At 40.5% G+C, this 20,466-nt stretch overlaps 1 protein-coding gene and 1 pseudogene across 6 annotated transcripts in view; one reads left to right on the forward strand and one right to left on the reverse strand.

Annotated features, from left to right (window-relative positions):
- Positions 1-20,466, reverse strand: part of Mga (MAX dimerization protein MGA) — an 81,876-nt gene that overhangs the window by 53,333 nt on the left and 8,077 nt on the right. For 5 of the 6 annotated variants that reach the window (XM_027422145.2, XM_027422147.2, XM_027422144.2 and 2 more), the window contains exons 2-3: positions 17,559-17,603; positions 2,305-3,426 (exon numbers count right to left, since the gene is read on the reverse strand). In XM_027422145.2, the coding sequence (XP_027277946.1) occupies positions 2,305-3,359 (1,055 nt within the window). In that variant the 5' untranslated portion in view covers positions 3,360-3,426; positions 17,559-17,603. The remainder of the gene's footprint in view (positions 1-2,304; positions 3,427-17,558; positions 17,604-20,466) is intronic. The other variant, XM_027422142.2, reaches the window with a different exon arrangement.
- Positions 19,705-20,089, forward strand: LOC118238790 (annotated as a pseudogene).

The raw sequence follows: 20,466 nt of genomic DNA on the forward strand, positions 1-20,466 counted from the left end.
TTTTGATATATAGGTGAGAATAACCTTGAACTTTTTATCTTTTAGCCTGTCTTCCTTCCCCAAGTGCCAGGATTAGACAAGTGTCACACTGTTTTTATGTGGTGTTGGAAATCATATCCAAGGCATGGCCTATGGTAGGCAGGCAGTCTACCAAAAAAGGTGTATCAAAAGTCCTAGAGTACAATTAAATCATCCCCAAGAAATGTTTGCAATCCCTATATATTTTTCTATACACAGGTAATTAAGATAAATTTCAATTCATAAATTAGGCATGATAATAGATTAAAAACAAAAACTAATTATACCACAGAATTTTAACAATACACTATAAGAAATGTGAATGAGGTCTCCTATTCTCTAATAATATTTTACTATACTGAACTCACCCTTCTTGTGATGAACTTACAAAGTGCCTATGTGATTAGATACATGAGGTAAATGACATAGGCACTATGCCAACAGCATAGGATAATATATAAAAAATTAACCAAATGCAACAATTACAATCCTTCCACAATTGAGAAGGCTACTAAGTGACTAATTATTGTGCAGGTAGCATACACCACATGGATATACTGGACGCTGGAATGAACATCTCATGCAGGACAGAGCAGGACAACATAGAACTTCATGTTACTCAGAGATGTACAACTTAAAAATTTATACATCTTTTTGCAAAGAAGGGCAGTACTTACTATATATTACTCAGAATTTTGAACATGCTACGTAGACATTCTACCATTGAGCTACACCCTTGGCTTGAGAATCTTTCCGTAAATGTTTAAAGTCATTTTTTTCTAAATGCTTAAATAAAGGGATGGTAAGAAACAAATGTATTTTTAAAAAACAAATCTGGGTGGCTGGAGAGATGGTTTAGTAGTTAAAAGCACTTGCTGCTCTCCAGAGCACACACATTCTGTAGCTCAAAACTACCTGTAACTCCAGCTTAGGGGAATCTACCCTCTCTTGGCCTCCACAGGTACCCACACACACATATATAGATAGCATGCAGATACAAATATATACACATTTATACACATTAAAAAGTAAAAATCAATCAGGTGGTAGTGGCACATGCCTTTAATCCCAGAACTCAGGAGGCAGAGGCAGATGGATCTCTATGAGTTCAAGGTCTGCCTGGTCTACAGAGCAAGTTCCAGGACAGCTAGGGCTACACAAAAACTCTTTTGAAAAAACCAAAAATAAATGAATGGATAGATGGACAGATGGACGATTTTAAGTCAGGCATGGTGGTCCACGCCTTTAATACCAGCACTTGAGAAGCAGAGGCAGGAAGATCTCTGTGAGTTCAAGTCCAGCCTGGTCTACAAAGCAAGTTCCAAGCCAGCCAAGCCTACATAGTAAGACCTTCTCTCAAAAAAAAAAAAATTGAGAATAAAAAGAAGCCAACCATCTTTGGGTGGACATCTGCAATCCCAGTACCTGAGATTTAAAAACAAAAACAAAAACAAAAACACCCCAAAGGTTCAATTATATAGAATGAATTTATTTTTAGAAAATACATTAGGATATTTTCATAAATAATTTTTAGATTCTATTTAATTTGGATAATTTATGGGTTAGGATGGCCTTAAGGCAGTAAATTCAGCTTATAATGAGAAATCTTATGCCTTAATTGGATAAACTTTCATTTATAATTTTTCCTCTTTTCCACAATCATGAATTGTCTACATGTGTTAACAAAGAACAAACCACAAATAAATAAAAGTCCCTTATTTTGAAAAGTTCCTTATCTTGATAAATTACCCAATCTGGCTGCAACTCTACACCCTAAACCCAATGGATATACCTTACAGAAAAATAAGCTGTAACATCAAAGAATTAGAAACAGGTGTGGTTTGCTTTACAACAACTGATAATCAACATCTACGACATTCCACAGAGCCAATGAATTAACTCCAAAAAGTGGTCCATCTCAATCTTCTTTTTATCTCTAAGAACAGAAAAACTATTGCCCGACTGAAAAGATGATCATTGATTGGGTAAAGGTGGTTGTCACCAAACCAAATTCTGAAGTCCCAGACCCACAAATGTAAAAGGAACACCAACAAGGAGTTCTCTGATCAACACACACAAACACACACTAAGTAATGTAAGTTTAAGAAAACAAAAACTGGGCTGGAGAGATGCCTCAGTGGTTAAAAGCACTGGCTGCTCTTTCAGAAGTCCACATGGTGGCTCACAACCATCTGTAATGAGATTTAGTGCCCTGTAGGTATACATGGCAGAACATTGTATACATAATAATTAAATCCTTTTAAAAGAAGAAAAACTGTGACTTACCTTTCAGAAATTTCATGCTTCAATTGAGGGACTTCAAGTGTTGAATCAGTACTCATAAAACCAAGAAAGTCTTGTTTTACATTACGGGGTGGCTTCTCCAAACCTAGGCCTGATGTTTCATGACCCCTTAACACAAGATCACCTGGATGTATCTCTGATCCTTCACCTTCAGTAAGACGAACACGATGACCAGGAGAACTAGAAACACTATTCCCTTCTTGATCAGAGCTATTCCTTTGTTTTCCATCTCTCTGGGGCTTACTGCTCAACCCATCATCCCGGAAGCCTTTGGCAAATGGATTATAATCTATTTTCAACTGGGTAATCTGAATGTTTTGATAAGCTGTTACTGCAAAGAATTCAGTCTGGGGGAAAGTAAAAGTATGAACACCAGGACCATTTAATTGTATCACTTCTGTAGCCTTTTCTGCAGGCACCAAATGAAGCCTTGGCAGGTAACGATGCATAGAGTGCAAGATAATATGCCCTTCTTGGTCCAGTGTATTGTTGGTAAGTTTGAGTTTATAGAAAGATACTGGTTGATGCATCCAATAATGACCTGTGGAAGGAGATTCTGGATGAATAAAAACTCTCCCCAAAACATGGGGTTCAGCCTTCCCACTGGGCTCCCACCAACGACCATTCCACTTATAACGATGGTTATCCACAGGAGATATGTCCATTACAAGGATATACTTTAAATTTGAATCTAAGCCTGTTATCCAATAGCGACAATAAGGAAACATGCGTCTTCCCTGCTTGGTCAGAATCATCTCTGTACTTCGATTATGGAACTCATTCCACATACTATTGTTATCAAGGGTAACAGTGATTCTTCCCACAGTACAATCAGCTGGAAGGCAAATCTTCCCTTTAGATTTTCCTGGTGAAGACACCCTATTCGACAAAGCACAGGCATCTCGATTAGTAACCAAAATTCCTTGATCAGTTTTGCCATTTCCTGGCTGTTTTAGGATGACAAAGAAGGTAGGTGCTGCTCCAGTCACTGTCCCACCATCTTGATTAGCCAATATAATTTGCTGTTTCTCTTCCATGATTCCAGTAAGAAATTCAGTAGAAAGAAAACTGAAGTCAACACATAGTCACAAGCGCCTTCTCATCCTAAAAACAAAAAACAAACAAACAAAAAAAAAACCTTTAATCTACTCAGAATTTTTAAACAAAAATACAACTGTTATGGCTGAACTGGTAGATCAGCTGGTAGAGATTTGCCTAGCACTCATGAAACCCTGGGTTTAATTTCCAGCACTGCATAAACCAGTAGTGGTGGTGTTGGCCTGTATTCAACACTTGAGAAAAAGAGCACAAGTTCAAAGTCACTCAGTGGTGTAGCCACAAATAAACCTGTAAATAACCCCCTATCCATGCTACTTAAACTCAGTGGAGGTCAGCAAGATGGCTCAGCAGGAAAAGACACTGGTCAGACAACGATGTTGATCTGAGTTGAATCCCCAAACCTTACATAAAAGTGAATGGAGAAAACTGAATCCAAAATATGTCCTTTGACCTCCACATTCATCAGGAGGCATGCAAACCCACACAAGCGCACCAAAAAAAAAAAAAGAAACATTAATGCAGGAGGATGACTTGAGAAAACAGGTTTCAACTGGAGAGGGAGGGAGGAAATGAGGGTAATGAGGAGTAGGGGTGAAATGATTTAAAATCCATTATATGCAAGTATGAAATTGCCAAAAAAATAATTAAAAAAGAAATTCAAGATCACCCTGGAATACTTTAGATCCTGTCTCAAAAAAGAAAAATACAACTATGTTATCCAAAAAAAATATTCCCAGTTATTTTATATAAATTCTTTAAATATAAGACACTACTTATATTCTTTCAATCACTGTTTAAGGATATTCATTCTGGAATATCTAATCATTCTCTAAAAAAAAATGTGGAGGGGTTCTTGAGACAGAGTCAGGTTCTTACTATGTAGAACAGGCTAGCCTCAAACTTACAGCAATCCTGTGTCTGCCCCTCAGGCACTGGGATTGTAGGCATAGACCACTACACCCAGTTACCTAATCATTTCTATCATTTTTGTAAACTAATTTTAATCTAATCTAACTAACTAAAATTACTCATAACCTATCTCTTCAAAAAATTAATAACCCTGTAATCTTATACAAACTAAAATTATGTATTCATTTTAGAAAACTATATAAACTGGTGTGGCTCTCATGATATCCTAGAACTTAGAAGGCTAAAGCAGGAAAATTATGTAAGCTCAAGGGCCAGTAAAAACAAAACAAAAAAGAACTAAAAGGGAGAGAGGACAATCAGAGGGGAAAAAATATATAAAAGCATAAAATGGAATAATTAGCATTTTAAAAGGGCTCTGATGCTTATGAAATAATTTATGCTCAGAAAAAAGTGCTCTAACATTGACCTATATACACAATCCCAAAATTAATTCTTTATATGGCACTGATATGACTTCATAAATAAATATCAGATTCAGCCAATTCTAGAGCAGTTAATTCTCAACCCATGGGTCAAGACCCCTTGGGAATCATCTAATGCCATCAGAAAACAGATATTTGAATTACAATTCATAACAATAGCAAAATTACAGCTATGAAGTTATGTGGTTGTGGGGGAGGGAGGAACATAAGGAACTGTATAAAAGCGTCATCCATTAGGAAGGCTGAAAACCACTGTTCTAGAGGCATCTATCCCATCTTGGCCACACTAGAGCTATAGGCAGAGCCTGGTCATCAGGGGAAGAGCCTAGCCACTTCCAACCCAGCGGCTTAGGAGGAGGTCTAGTTCTTAGTACTAAAACACCAGAGTAGTTTTTGTTTAATCTTGACATTTCTTGGTTGGTTGGTTGGTTGGTTGATTGGTTTTAAGACAAGGTCTCACTCTTAGCTAGGCAGACCTGGGGATATATTCTTCAGGAATATACACTGGGCTCTGGAGTCCTGGGTTCAAATGACTAAAGTATGTGGATGTTTATTTTACAGTGCTGGGATTAAACCTAGGGCCTAAAGTAGGTAAGATTTAAAATAATTATTTTCTAGAACAGGCTTTAAGATTTTATCCATAAAGATAACTAGCTTTCTAAAACTAATATGCTTGGACCATACCCATCACACACTGACAAAACAAAGTTTCACAAGTCACCTGGGGACTCTGTAATATGTTGAAGCTTAGATAACTCATCAAAAGCTATAAACCATAGTAGAATATTTAGTTTTTCCTTTGCCTAAATAAAGTTAAGTACTGAAAACTCAAATTGGGAAGATGTAGCTCAGTCACCATTGTGCTTGTCTAGCATACACAAAGCCACTGCCCAGCATCACATTAAAAAAAAAAAAAAAAAAAAAAAAAAAAAAAAAATCAGGCAAGGTGGTGAATGCCTATGTCCCCAGACACTAGAGGCAGGAAAATCAGAAGTTCAACATCACTCTCAACTACATAGCAAGTTCAAGGCCAGCCTGGGTTACATAAGACCTGCCTGCCCCATCCCTCTCCACAAAGAAAAAAATCAAATTGCCTTATTTCAACTTTGTACACAGGCATCTAACAAAAATATGAAAAGTCAGAACTTGCAGGCTTCCATAAAGCCTTTTTTAAAAAACTAAACCTATCAATTTATTCCATCAGGTAACCAAAATACATAAAATCAAAGAGCTAATTTATGACCCCAAACTATCAGGAACTTGAGAAACAATGGCTACAATTAAAAACAGGATTTTGCCCCCAGTAGAACTGATAACTGAACCCAGCCAGGGATTCTCACATGATATGCAAGTGGAATACCACTGAATTACATTCCTAGCCCTATGTTTGATTTTTCTCATTTACAGTTCATCAGTTGGTGAATATGCTGTTTCACTCATAACCATACAAAGACCACTCTGAAGTCGAAGATAACGACAAATGTTCACTGCAAAAATCAAATGTACTTTAGAAGTGCAAGGCTACTCCAGGAAAAGAAAAAAAAAATCCTTTCCAGCAATAATGGAATACTCTGTATTTTGCTCAAAGAACACAGGCTTGTGGTATACACCTCCAATCTCAGCACTGGGGAGATAAAAACAGGAGATCTGTATAAGTTTTAGGCCAACCTGGTCTACTTACATTTCAAAATTCAAAAATGTTTGGTTCAGCCTTTCCTCATCAAGCATTTACCTAGATTAAAGTAAGTTAGAAAGGACCTTAAGAAAGTTTAGTTGTAAAGGGAAGAATTCTTGGCGATTCTTGAAGTCCCCTCATTACACATACACACAATCTCTAAGGAATATGGTTTAAAACAGTGTAGCAAGTTGCATCAATTGTAACAAACTCAGAGTACCAATTTTTTTTTTCATCCAAAGGTCTTTGGTAAATTTTTACTATAAAGGTGACCCTAATACAACCCACAAAACACACTATGTAGCAAAAAAATGATTTACATACTGTGTCAAGAAAATTTAACTACACCAAGTCAAAATTCCAAGTCAATATATCATTTTAAAAAAAATTCAAATTATGGTTAACACATTTCTCAATGTTACCCATGCTAACTAAATCCTTTCAAACAATAAATTACTGTATTACTGTATGACAGGTTCACTATGATGTTTGTTCCTTAAATCGCATTTTGAAACTCAAATTTTATTAAGTATTTCCATTCCTAGGTATCAGTCTGAAACAATTAAGGCTAGTAAGCTTTTAGGTGCCTACCGAGTTACTAAGTAGAATCTGGAAAACTAACCTTTACAGCAGAAAAGGGGCAGAAAATTTGAAATAAATATGCCAAAGCACCAAGGGAACTAAAGTTCCTTCATGTTTCAATTAAGAGGACCCAATTCACTACGTGTGTTGTTGTTTGTTTGTTTTTAAGGCGCTAGTTATTCTGATTTTAAACTACAGAAGATAGCTAGCCAGAAACGTGAAAAAATGTTGCAAAGAAAACTCTTCCAGGGTAGAGTCCCAAGGATCACGTGCAGCCAGGCGGAACCCTGCGATCCTGGGACTGATGTACAGCCGTTTTCGGTTACCTTGGAGACTACACAAGGAACCACCTCGCCAGCCCATTTCCCAGCAGCCGTCACGCCACTCGCCTGCACCTTAACTGCAGCCTTGCTGCGGCGTCGTGCCCGACAGGAAAGCGGGCTAGGCAGGGTTACTAGGCACTCGGCCACTCAAGGTTGGCAAGCTCAACACACACAGGCTGAGTGTAAGTGGCTCCTAATATCTCAAGATCCACGTGTCGGATCCGGCCGGGAACAAGAGTGGGTCTGGAGATTTTCCCGTTCTGCCAATCAAGCCACCACCCTTCTTTTCAGACACTCTCCACCCACCCCTGCTTCCATCCTTTTGCCAGAGGAAAGAGACAGTTCCTGGGGAACGAAAAGTGAACGCAAAAAACTTCACAGCAATACACTCTGCCACCAATTTCACCAGTTCAAAAAAGACTCCCAACTTCTCTATATAATCTTCGAACGCAGATTCCCCAACTTTGTGATGGCAAGCTTACTAATGCCCCTGCTTACCTTATACTCAAGCCAGAACCTACTTGAAAATTCAACAGAAAGGGGAAGTCCTATGAACAGAAAACCAGTCAAGGCTGCCCACAAAGAGAAAAAGAAACCAACACCTGCTCTTCCCCACCTGTTTTCTCCTACTTCGATTTGCACTTGGAAATCACAGGTCCTTTGTTTACAAAGTTCTCACTCATCGCCCCTCCCCATTAAGCTCTGTCCTTGCCTTCATTTGACCAGAAATTCCTCGCTGGGGAGACTTTTGTATAGGTGTCAAAACACTGCATCCAGTTCCTTAGAGAAATCGACGTTGGTTGTTTCTTTCCCTCAGAGAGTTGAAACCCCTACAGCTGAACTCTAAAACCTGCGCTTATTCAGCACAGGTTTCGAACTACAGCCAGGCTAGAAATCGTCACCAGAACGTGCCATGATGTTCAACACCCCACGCACGCGAGGGCAGGGCCGTGCCACGGGCACTTCTCACCCCGCCCGCCTCGTGGCCACGGTCTCCGGCGTCGATGTTCCTAGTTAGTTCTCGGAGCGACACGGAAGTGAGGTCGGGGAGGCGAGCGAAATGACATGCGCAACTCACTCAAGAAACCATAGGCTGCAACGCGCAAGGCCCAGCCAGGCCCAGGCGTGCGAAGCCCTCTCTGCGGAACGCTGGTCAAGCCGTTCAAATACACAAGTGGTTTAAACTCTCAAAAAAACTCCAATCGGGCCACTACTGAAGCGATGCCCTCCACCCAGGCCCGAGAGTTACCGTGCGGGGCGTGGTCGGCCTCACCCCGAGTCCTTCATATCCCTCTAGGGGCGGGTTATTCTGAAAGGTTCGCACACCGTGTGTCCGCTTCAGCTGAAGAGCTTGCGCACGCACCGGCCGTCCACGTCACCGCGCACGCGCTCCTACCCGCTTGGAGCCCGCCGCGCAGGCGCAAAGGGAGGCGCGAGCAGCACCTCTTCACCCCTCCCCCAACATCGGGAGGCCAGCCGGCCCGGAGCAGCGTCAAGACCCTTGGGATCCGCCCCCGGAGCCGAAGCCGCAGGCTTTTCGCGTCTTAGAAACCCAGAAAGTACTACTGGAACTTCCAGAATCAAGAAAGACGAAGCAAGAGTGAGGTACCCAATACCCTCAACCTTGTACTCGAAGCCTTCTTGAAAATTCTGAAACCAAAGCCCACCGGGCCTTTCTCAGCTAGACTTTTCAGCCTTTCCCAGGGGAATCCTCGATGGCCCCGCCCTGCCGTACCCAGCCCCACCCACACAAGGCTTCGTAGACCCCCTAGCTTCACAAGTCCATCAAAAGAATCTGAGGACCTCCTGTGCTGTGGGGCTGGAAAGCGCCAGGGCACTGGGAAACCATGAAAGAAGAGTAAGCAATTTTTCCAATAGTCACACACACAAAAAAAATAGGAAAATAAGAGAAAGCCTCTTTGAGAACAGAAAATGGAAGCTTAAGCCTGTAATCACAACACTGAAGCTGAGGCAGGATGATTGCTGCGAGTTCGAAGCTAACCTGAATTCCATTCTGAGTTCCAGTTCTAGGACAAGCTCAGCCTGCCGAGACACCTTGTCGAAATGAAAAACAAACGAAAGAGAAGTTCGCTAAAGGAAGAAGAGCTGCCACTGAACTGTCTGATACCAAGATGAAAGGTGTCTTAAAAACAAGTGGTCAAGAAATTTGCCTGAGAGCTTTATCTAAGATTCTGTGCCTTGATCCTGTGCAATTGTTTTGTTGTTGTTGTTTCTTCAAGGCACTGAAGCTTTAAAATGCAAAGAAAACATTAACCAACAAGTGTATCAGGCAGTTGCAAAACAAGGTCAAAGAACAGTATTTCTCAACCAAACATCAAAAATTTTAGTTTTCTTTCTCTTCTGCTTACTACTTTCATGCTGCTAACCAACCAGCAAATAATGTTTAAAGTGAAAAGAGGTACAAAGAGTTGAATAGGAAGACAAAAACTGCAGTCCACATTTCCAAACTTTTCACTCTCCGAAGAACTGGGAGATAATAGGAAAACTTATTCTGTGCTAGGTGACAATACAAACACTTGTGAAGAAAAACAAGATTTTAAGGATGGGGCCAAGTGGAAGGGTAGGGATAGCCAACAAAATTTATCTGACTTGCTTTTCACTTAGCTCTTCCTAAGACGACATACAACACAGACAAAGAAATTGCCTATACTAATCAAGCCCAGAACTAAAGTTTACAGACTTCTGAAATCATTCTGAAACCCATGATTTGGAAAGAGCATTTAAGAGCTTAGGCAGAACTGAAAAAACAACCATTTCTGTAGCATGTTCCTCTTCTTTGACTCCAAGAACCTTTCCTACTAAAACCAAGATGCCTTCTCAAGGATTGTAATGCTTCCTCAAAAATCCCATTTTCTGAGACTAAAATTTGAGTTTATGTCTGCCCCTAAGGTATGCATGACTTCATGGCACCTCCAAAAAGACAAGCCAAATAACCTTTCTAATTGGAAAATCTGTGAGACCAACTTGCATGGAAGAGAGCAATGAAAATGCTCTTTTGTGCTTTCCCTACTTCAGGCAAACATGAAATGCCACATTTCAGCAACTTTACTGATTTCCACTGCTAAGACTCATTGGTTTTCTGAGCATAACTTCTATCTCTTTGCCAAAATCCTAAGTATGTTTGCGCTGACATTCTGGGCTTTCTTTGTTTTCTCTGAAGACCTCTTCCCATCATTTCTAGAGCTTCTTACAGACCTCCATTGCTGACCCTGACTTAAAAGGCATGACTTTCTTACAACTCCCTCCAACTGACAAGATTTACAAATTGCCCACCCTCTTTTCTCTCAACTTCTAATGAAATGGTCCTGCAGATCCTTTTTCTTTGTTGTTTTGTTGTTTATTGTTGTTGTTGTTGTTTGAGCGGGTGGTCAAGACAGGGTTTCTGTTGCAGCTGTAGTCCTAGTTTTCCTGGAACTTGATCTGTAAACCAGGCTTGCCTCAAACTCACAGAACTAAAGGCATGTGTGACACCACCATCTTGGTCAGGTTAATTTTTTTTTAATAAATAAATAAAACATTTTCAAGAAGCAGCACTAGATCTCCCAATAGGTACACTACCTACAGGTTTTCAGAGTGAAGTCCCAACCTATAAATGTTGGAAGAGTCAATTCAGTTTGGATTTACCAAGTAGCCATTTTGCTTACAACAGGGTTTCATGTATCCCTGGCTAGCTTCAACCTTACATACTCAAGGATGACTTCTAACTTCTGAACCTCCTGGCTCCACCTTCCAGGTACAAACTGATGCTGTTGCCAAACCTGGTTTTATGCAAGCTAGGCAAGCACTTTACCAATTGTGCTACATCCCCAGCAACCAAATGACATGACTATCTGGGTTTTTTGTTTGTTTGTTGTGTTGTTTTTATTGCTTTTTCAAGTAACTGCATGAATGGTAATGTGGTATTCTTCAAATTGTACTTAGTTATATTCTATTTTCCTTTAAGTCCATCCTTAGCCAAATGTGATGGTACATACCTTTAATTCTGCACTCGGAGGCAGAGGCAGATGGATCTCTGTGAGTTTGAGGCCAGTCTGGTCTACATACTGACAGCCAGAGTTACATAGAGAGACTTTGTCTCAAAAAAAGGGGGGGCAGGGGAGCCAATTAGCCAGAAATGATGGTGAAGGCCTATAATCCTAGCACTCAGTTAGATCATAAGCTACCAAACAAGCCAAAGCTATAAAGTTCCAGGCCACCTATCTCCAGAAGAAAGGAAGCAGAGGAGAAATACAGCTCAGTGGTAGAGTACTTGCACAAAGTACATGAACAAAGCCCTGGGTTCAATCTCCATCATTAAAAACCTGAAATACTACAACTACATGCATTTCACAGTGAGATTGGGGTGTGGAGGAATAGAAAAAGACGAAATACTTATAAAAAAAGGTTTCAAAATGCCAGGGCCAGTCGGGGGTGGCGCACGGCTTTAATCCCAGCACTCAGGAGACAGAGGCAGGTGGATCTCTGCGAGTTCGAGACCAGCCTGGTCTACAAGAGTGAGTTCCAGGAAAGCCTCCAAAGCCACAGAGAAACCCTGTCTTGAAAAACCAAAAAAAAAAAAAAAAAAAAAAAAAAAAAAAAAAGTTTCAAAATGCCAACCCAGAACTGACTTGCATATAGCCCAAACTAGTCACTAAAGCTGATGCTATGCTTCATCTTACTAGAATTTTTGACTTGTTTCTCATAGTTCACTTTGTTCATTCAAGCCTAACTCACAAAAACACAATCCTTCCCTTGATTTTCCTTGTTATAACTTTCAAAGTTTTACTAAATATTGAGGGAGGAAAAAATAATACATAGAATATAAAGGATCTGACTAGAATGTACACAGATTTGGTCTATTTCATATACATGCTTTTTTTTTTTTTTTTGGTTTTTTGAAACAGGGTTTCTCTGTGTAGCTTTGGAGCCTATCCTGGCACTCACTCTGGAGACCAGGCTGGCCTCGAACTCCCAGAAATCCACCTGCCTCTGTCTCCCGAGTGCTGGGATTAAAGGCTTGCGCCACCAACACCCAGCTATACATGCATTTTTTAAGCTAGGAAACTGCCTCCCTGGCACTCAAATTACAAGCCTGTGCCACCACACCCAGCTTTTTATGTAGCTGCTGGGATTTCAAACTCTAAATAGCTCACACTTGTATGACAAGTGCTTTACTGAATAAGCTACCTTCCTAGCCCATCCCTACATAGATACATTTTCTATTCAACAAATATTCACATGCCTTCTATATGATGAGGACAAAGGGAAATATTGTCATTCACACACTGTTCAGTTGTCTACAATAGAACTCTTGACAGAACTTAAGCGACAGATTCAACATAAAAGATTCATCTTAAGCAATTTATTCAGAGTCTACCTTTTCAGTTCTTCCACAATGGCATGCCTTTTTTTTTTTTTTTTCTCCAGATTTTTAGTTATATGAGTGTTTTGCCTATAGGTATACCTGTTCATCATATGTGCCTGGTACCCATGGAGGCCAGAAGAGGGCATCAGATCCTCTGGAACTGAAGTTACAGTTGTGAGCTACCATGTGGATGCTAAGAACCAAATCCAGGTCCTGTGCAAAGAGGACCTCTGAGCCATCTCTCCAGCAGCTAGACATATTTTTCTTAAATGCCTAAAAGAAAGCTAGATGGTGGTGGCACACACCTTTAATCCCAGCACCTGGGAGGGAGAGGCAAATGGTTCTCTGAGTTGAGGCCAACCTGGTCTATAAGACAAGTTCCAGGACAGCCAAGGCTACACAGAGAAACCCTGTCTCAAAAAACAAAACAAAACAAAAGAAGCCAGGTGGTGGTGGCACACGCCTTTAGTCCCAGCACTCAGGAGGCAGAGGCAGGTGGATTTCTGTGAGTTCGAGACCAGCCTAGTCTACAAGAGCAAGTGCTAGGACAGTCTCCAAAGCCACAGAGAAACCCTGTCTTGAAAAACCAAAAAAAAAAGTATACCATCTGTTGTTATCATGTTTATTTGTTTATTTTTCAAGGGGAGTATTTTAATATTAGTTACTGAAGAGGACATACCTTACAGCAAATAATCATTTCTATAAAGCTAAAGTTTATTCAGATTTCCTTAGGTTTGTTTTTTTTTTTACACTGTAAAACTTTACATTTATATTTACTGTTGTCTGTGTAATTTCGTGGGCACACATACTATAGCGCCTTTATGGAACTCAGAAAAAAACCTGGGAGTCAAATCTCTTTCTACCATGTAGGTCCCAGGGTTAAACTCAGATCTTCGACCTTGACATCAAGCGCCTTCATCTACAGAGCCATCTCACTGACCTATGAATAATCCTTTTTTTTTTTTGGGGGGGGGGGAGTTCAAGATGGGGTTTCTCCGTCCTAGAACTCACTTTGTAGACCAGGCTGGCCTCAAACTCACAGAGATCCACCTGCCTCTCCAGTGCTGGGACTAACGGCGTGTGCCACCACCACCCTGCAAATAATCTTTTTAATATATTTATATAGATGGAAAACTTATATACCACTGAAAATGTCCTTGCAGACAGGTATTTAGAAATTATGATCAGGCACATAGCATCCTCCCCAAATAACTATGATTTGGCCTTCTGGAAAAAAAAAAAAAAAAAAAAAAGCATACAACAAGCCCAGAGTGGGGTATAAATTATCTTGCCAATAAGTCAAGGGTCAGCTTCTTCTCAGAACAAAAATATCTAAGCAAGGAGAAACTCCAATCTAGAATAAATAGCACTTGTAAAAATTAATACATTAAGGGGCTGGAGAGATGGCTCAGAGGTTAAGAGCACCGACTGCTCTTCCAGAGGTCCTGAATTCAATTCCCAACAACCACATGGTGGCTCACAACCATCCATTATGAGATCTGGTGCCCTCTTCTGGTGTGCAGATATTCACGGAAACAGAATGTTGTATACATAATAAATAAATAAAATCTTTAAAAAAATATTAATACATTAAATACTGAAAGGGAAGTCAAGTAGTGGTCCACACCTTTAATCCCAGCACTCAGGAGGCAGAGGCAAGCAGACCTCTAAGAGATACACAAAAGAGGGCAGTGACCTTTATACTGATACTTTACTAAGGTATAGAAAAGATAGTACAGCCAAGGTCAGAGTAAATCACCAAATTGCTCCATATCTAAGAACTTGGAACACAACGTGGATCTGGAAGAAGCAGGTCAAGCTACCTATAAACTTAAGTTGGGCTCCAGACATCACCCTAAAAGAGGAAGGAGAAACCTTATTTTGCCTGAAAAGTAAACCAAAAGATTTTAAGTTTTCTGTTAATAAACACTAACTGGTGAGATGGCTCAATGAGTAAAGGCAAGACTGATGACCTGAGTTTGATCCCCAGGACTTACACATTAGAGAAAACCAATTCCCTCAAGTTATCCTCTACCCTCCACACCCATGCCACCGAATACACTCACACACCCACACACTCACACCCCACACAATAAATGTAATAAAAACTTAGAAAAAAAAATACTGTGAGGATCCTGTAACCAACAATGCAGAATCTAAACAATGGGTTCATAGTAACTTTATTAAATTGTAAACTGTGCTATAACCACTGGAGGGCAGAGAATAACTGCTAAGAGAGGAAAGATGTATAGAAATAGACTACAAATACTATTTAAACAACTTGAATATAGTGCATAATTCATTATCTAAAAGATTTTTTTTTTTTTGGCTGCTAGGCATTGGTGGCGCACGCCTTTAATGCCAGCACTCGGGAGGCAGAGGCAGGCGAATCTCTGTGAGTGCCAGGCCAGCCTGGTCTCCAGAGTGAGTGCCAGGATAGGCTCCAAAGCTACACAGAGAAACCCTGTCTCGAAAAACAAAACAAAACAAAACAAAACAAAAAAGATTTTTTTTCCTTCATTCAATGTCTCATATACCCAGCTCATGCTGGCCTCAAAGTTAGATGACCTCAAACTTGATCTTACTTCTCTCTACCTTCCAAGTGCTAGAATTACAAACCTGAACAACCATCCCTAGGGTATGAGGTATTGGGGATCAAAGCCAGGGCCTTGTGCGTGCTAGGCAGGCACTCTACAATCTCATCATGATCACCAACTTCCCCTCCCCACCTGTCTCGGGTTGAGGCTGGCTTTAAAATTGTGGTCATTTTTATGCTTCTGCCTCCAGAGTGCTGATATTACATTCTCAGAGGGAGAGACCGATAGATCTCTGTGAATTCAGATCTAGATCAGATTGCCTTGTGGACCTGTCTGGGTGAATTGATGTAAGAGGGCCAGGGCCGCTGTGGGAGGAACCAGCCCTAGGCAAGTAGTTGTGGGCTATGTAAGAAAGCAAAGTAAAAGCAAGATGGTAGTGAGGTACACCTTTAAGGGAGGCAGAGGCAGGGGGATCTCTAAATTCAAGGCCAGCCTGCTCTACAGAGGGAGTTCTCAAACAGCCAAGGCTACAGAGAAACCCTATCTTAGGGAAGAAAACAAAACAAAACAAAAAACTGAAAAAGAAGAAAGCTAACTAAGCATAGGCCTATGAGTGATGCAGCAAGCTGCATTCTTCAAAGTTTCTGCTTTAAATTCCTGCTTGAAGTCCTGCCCTGACTTTAAACAATGATGGACTTTGTAACCTGTAGGCTGAAATAAACCCCATTCCTTCTTTAAGTTGTTCTTAGAGTGTTTAATCACAGCAAGAGATGCAAACTAAAAAAATTAAATAAATAAATAAAATCACTCAGATATTTGTTAAGTATCTGATTATGTGTACTAATTATGTGTTAAGGAGTAAAGCATGGGTAAAGAATAAATAAAAGCAAGAATCCTCACAGGAGTAGATGCAGTAACTCCAAACCATAGCTTTCAGCGTTCAAAAAAGCTCTGGGGAGCACAGTAGGCAAACAGGTCTAAGGAAACTACAAAAAGGGTCTCCTGTGTAGCCAGGCTGACCTCAAACTCATGATTACCCTGTTATGTCCTCCTGGGCACTAGGATCAGAGGCATGAACTACTATTATGTATATCACCTACACAATCAATAATCAGAGAAAAAGAGTAAGTGATCTAAACTTGGAAATAGGATTTTCTCTATAAAATAAAAGACATTTTGGGGGAAAAGAGTATTGGTGCTGGGAAGATGGCTCAGTTGCTAAGAGCACTGTTCTCTTCCAGGGGACTCAGGACTCAGTTCCCAGCACCCATAGGGCAATTTACAACTGTCTCCAACTCCAGTTCTAGGGTATCTGGTGCCCTCTTCTGACCTTTGCAGGCACCAGGCATACACACAGTATGCTTAAAGACATGTAGTATGTTTACATGCACATAAAAAAGTATTTTTAAAAGAAAAAACACTTTAAAATACCATACATGGTGGTGCACACCTTTAATCCCAGCACTCAGGAAGCAGAGGCAGACAAATCTCTGTGAATTTGAGGCCAGACTGGTCTACAGAGTGAGTTCCAGGATAACCAGGGATACGTAGAGAGCCTGTCTCAAAAAACAAAACAAAACAAAAACAACAACAACAAAGACTTTTGGGGGGGGGGGAATTCAAGACAGTGTTCTCTGTGTACCTTTGGAGCCTGTCCTGGAACTCATCTGCCTCCTGAGTGCTGGGATTAAAGGCATGTGCCACCACCCCTTGGGTACAACAAAAAGACTTTAAGATGCTATCAGCATACAAAACAATACATTTCATTATGAAATTTTCATACACATGTATCATTGTACCTTGTTCACATATATATACACACACACAAGAATAAACCATGAGCTGGGCAAAGTGATACATGCCTATAATTCTAACACTTAGTGGTAAAGGCAGAAGAATCAAGAGTTCAGGTTCATATAGAGAGATCCTCTGTCTTAAAAAGAATGAAACACACCCTGTCTCAGAAAATAAATAAAAATAAAAAAGGAAAGGGCTAGAGAGCGTGGCTATTTTTATGGCAGCTCACAACTGTCTGTAACTCTAGTACTGAGTGATCCATTGCACCCTCTGACCTTGAAGGCACCAGGCACACACACTTGTGATAAACATACATGTATATGCACAGGCAAAAACATTGACACACACAAAATAACAAAACTATACAAACAAAAAAAGAAGAATTAGCAAGAAATGATGGCTATACCAGTAATCCTAGAACCTGGGATTTAAGACAAGCCCCACAAATTTAGCCAGCCTAGGCTACTGTTGTTTAACAGTTTCCTCCCAGGACTGAAACATTTCATCCTTCAAAAAGTCCCTTAAGTTGAAAGGTAAACAACTCACCTCAGCTTCATGAAGTCCCTGAAACTGACCAGAAAAACCCTGTATCTGAAAACAAGCAAAACAACAACAAAAAGTTAAGTAAAATTGTATGGTTTTTACGACTGCATTGTTGTGAAAGTTATATATTAAAATATTTTCTTTAGTGGTGGCCTACATCATTAATCCCAAACTCAGGAGGAAAAAAGAAGGGGGGGGATCTCTGAGACCCAGGCCAGCCTGGTCTACAGAGTGAATTCCAGAACAGCCAGAGCTACACAGAGAAATCCAGAACAGCCAGAGCTACACAGAGAAACTCTGTCTTAAAGAATCAAAATGTAGCCGGGCGGTGGTGGTGCTTGCCCTTAATCCCAGCACTCGGGAGGCAGAGGCAGGCGGATTTCTGTGAGTTCGAGACCAGCCTGGTCTACAAGAGCAGCCTCCAAAGCCACAGAGAAACCCTGTCTCGAAAAAACCAAAAAAAAAAAAAAAAAAAACAAAAAGAAAAAAGATTCAAAATGTATTTTTTTTTCACCCAAAATTTCAGGGATATGTCCTTTTTTTGTCCCCCTAACTTTAAGAGAAACTAAAAAACTACCATAGATTCTAAAACTATGGCCCTAGGCACTATGCCTACTGTGTCTAAATAGAAAATGTCATTACAGCCGGGCATTGGTGGCGCACGCCTTTAGTCTTAGCACTCGGGAGGCAGAGGCAGGTGGATGGGATCTCTGTGAGTTCAAGGCCAGCCTGATCCTCGAGTCCAGGAAAACCTCCAAAGCAATACAGAGAAACCCTGTCTCTAAATAAATAAATAAATAAATAAATAAATAAATAAGAAAGCCAGGTAAAAGTGTTCAATGCCTATAATCCCAGCACTAGGGAAGCATAGAAAGGAATATCCCTGAATTGTGCCAGCTGAATCAGTGAGTTCCAGGATCAGAGTAAAGTGTTTACTGTGCAATCATGAACAACTGAGTTTGGATCCCCATCTCCCTTTAAAAACCCAGACATGCTGGAGAGTTATCTGTAATCTTAGAGCAGGGGAGGCAAACACAGATCCTTTAAATTTGGTAGCCAAAAAGACTGCCCCAATAAGTTCCAGGGATCAGAGAGACACCCTTTCTCAAAAATAATATGGAAAGTAACCAAAGACACTCAACATTAACACCTGGCCTCCAAATGCACATACACATACCTACACAAACACATACATATTTTACACAGATACACACACACAGAGATTGACAAATAGATGGAGATGCCAGGAAGGTACTGTCTAAACAATGCACCCCATCATTAGAAAAGGATATGAAACAAATTGATTTCCCTAATACAGTGACAATGCTTAAGTTTTTAGTAAGAGCCATACTAAAGAGTCGTACGAGTGTGGGTGTGTATAAAGAATAGTAAACTACAACTCAATAGGCCATGCCCTGCATGCTTTTACATGGCCCACAAGCTAACACACACATATACACTTTTTCCATTTGCCCTTCAAACAGGGTCTTACTCTACAACCATGTCACTGACCTAGAACACAAGATGTAGGTCAGGGTGGCCTGTGACTCAGAGCAATCGCCCTGCTTTGATGTCCTGAGTGCTGGAATTACAGGCATGTGCCAAACCCTACTAGGTCTCTGTATCTTTTGTGTGTGTGTGTGTGTGTGTGTGTGTGTGGCAATGGGATTGAATACACAGCCTTGTGCATCCTAGCAAGCACTGAGCTAACTAAACCTTACATTTTTCAGATAGAAAAAATTTTTTAACTTTTTTTTAGTGCTGGAGATGAACCAAGGACTTTCTTTGTCTATGCTACACTTCTGAGCTATATCCCTAACTCTTCAAAATAGTAACTATATTTTACATGAAATTCCAATCCAGGAAGCAAATAAACGGAGCATAAACATGTTTGTACTGCTTTCATGCTGGCAATAACAGTGGGACCTAAAGTATTTACTATTTGGCCCTTTATTTAAAAAATTTGCCAACTCCTGGTCTGCTAGCCTGAAAGACAAACAAGTGTAAGATAAATAAGACAAAGATGTATACGAGGGAAATATATGGCATGAAATAAAACTATGAGACTTGGGGACTTTATATCCAGGAATCTGAATTTGTCACAACTTACATAACCTTGAAAATCCACCAAATCGCTTTCCAACTTGGGCCCCGCAGAATGGCTCCCACAAAGAAGGGTATTGAGAAGAAGGGCCATTCTGCCATCAACAAGGTGGTGACCCAAGAATATATCACCAGCATTCACAAGCGCATCCATGGCGTGGGCTTCAAGAAGTGCGCTCCTCAGGCACTCAAAAGAAATCTGGAAATTTGCCATGAAGGAGATGGGGACTCCAGATGTGCACATTGATACCAGGCTCAATAAAGCTGTCCGGGCCAAAAGAATAAGGAATGTTCCATACCGTATCCATGTTCGTTTGTCCAGAAAGCGTAATGAGGATGAGGCCTCACCAAACAAGCTGAACACATTAGTAACCTATGTGCCTGTTACCACATTCAAGAATCTACAGACAGTCAATGTGGATGAGAACTAACCTGCTGAGTATCAAATAAAGCTGGAGAACTGCCTTCAAAAAAAGAAAAAAAGAAAAAGAAAATCCACCAAATCCCAACACCCAACTGTGAGGCAGAAAAATTGGAAATTCGTGTTCATACTCAGCCAAACAGAACGTTTTAGCAAAAATGGGCTATCTGAGACCCTGTCTCACAAAAATAAAACAGGAAAATGAACATAACTTTAGCCAGGCAATAGTGACTCACATCTGTAAGCCAGCACATGGGAGGCAAGAGGATCGTCAACGCAGTGGTGGTGCTTGCCTTTAGTCCCAGCATTCGGGAGACAGAGACAGGCAGATCTCTGTGAGTTCGAGACCAGCCAGGTCTACAAAGCTACACAGAGAAACCCTGTCTT

This window comes from Cricetulus griseus, chromosome 6 (assembly GCF_003668045.3).
Source record: "Cricetulus griseus strain 17A/GY chromosome 6, alternate assembly CriGri-PICRH-1.0, whole genome shotgun sequence".
Lineage (NCBI taxonomy): Eukaryota > Metazoa > Chordata > Mammalia > Rodentia > Cricetidae > Cricetulus > Cricetulus griseus.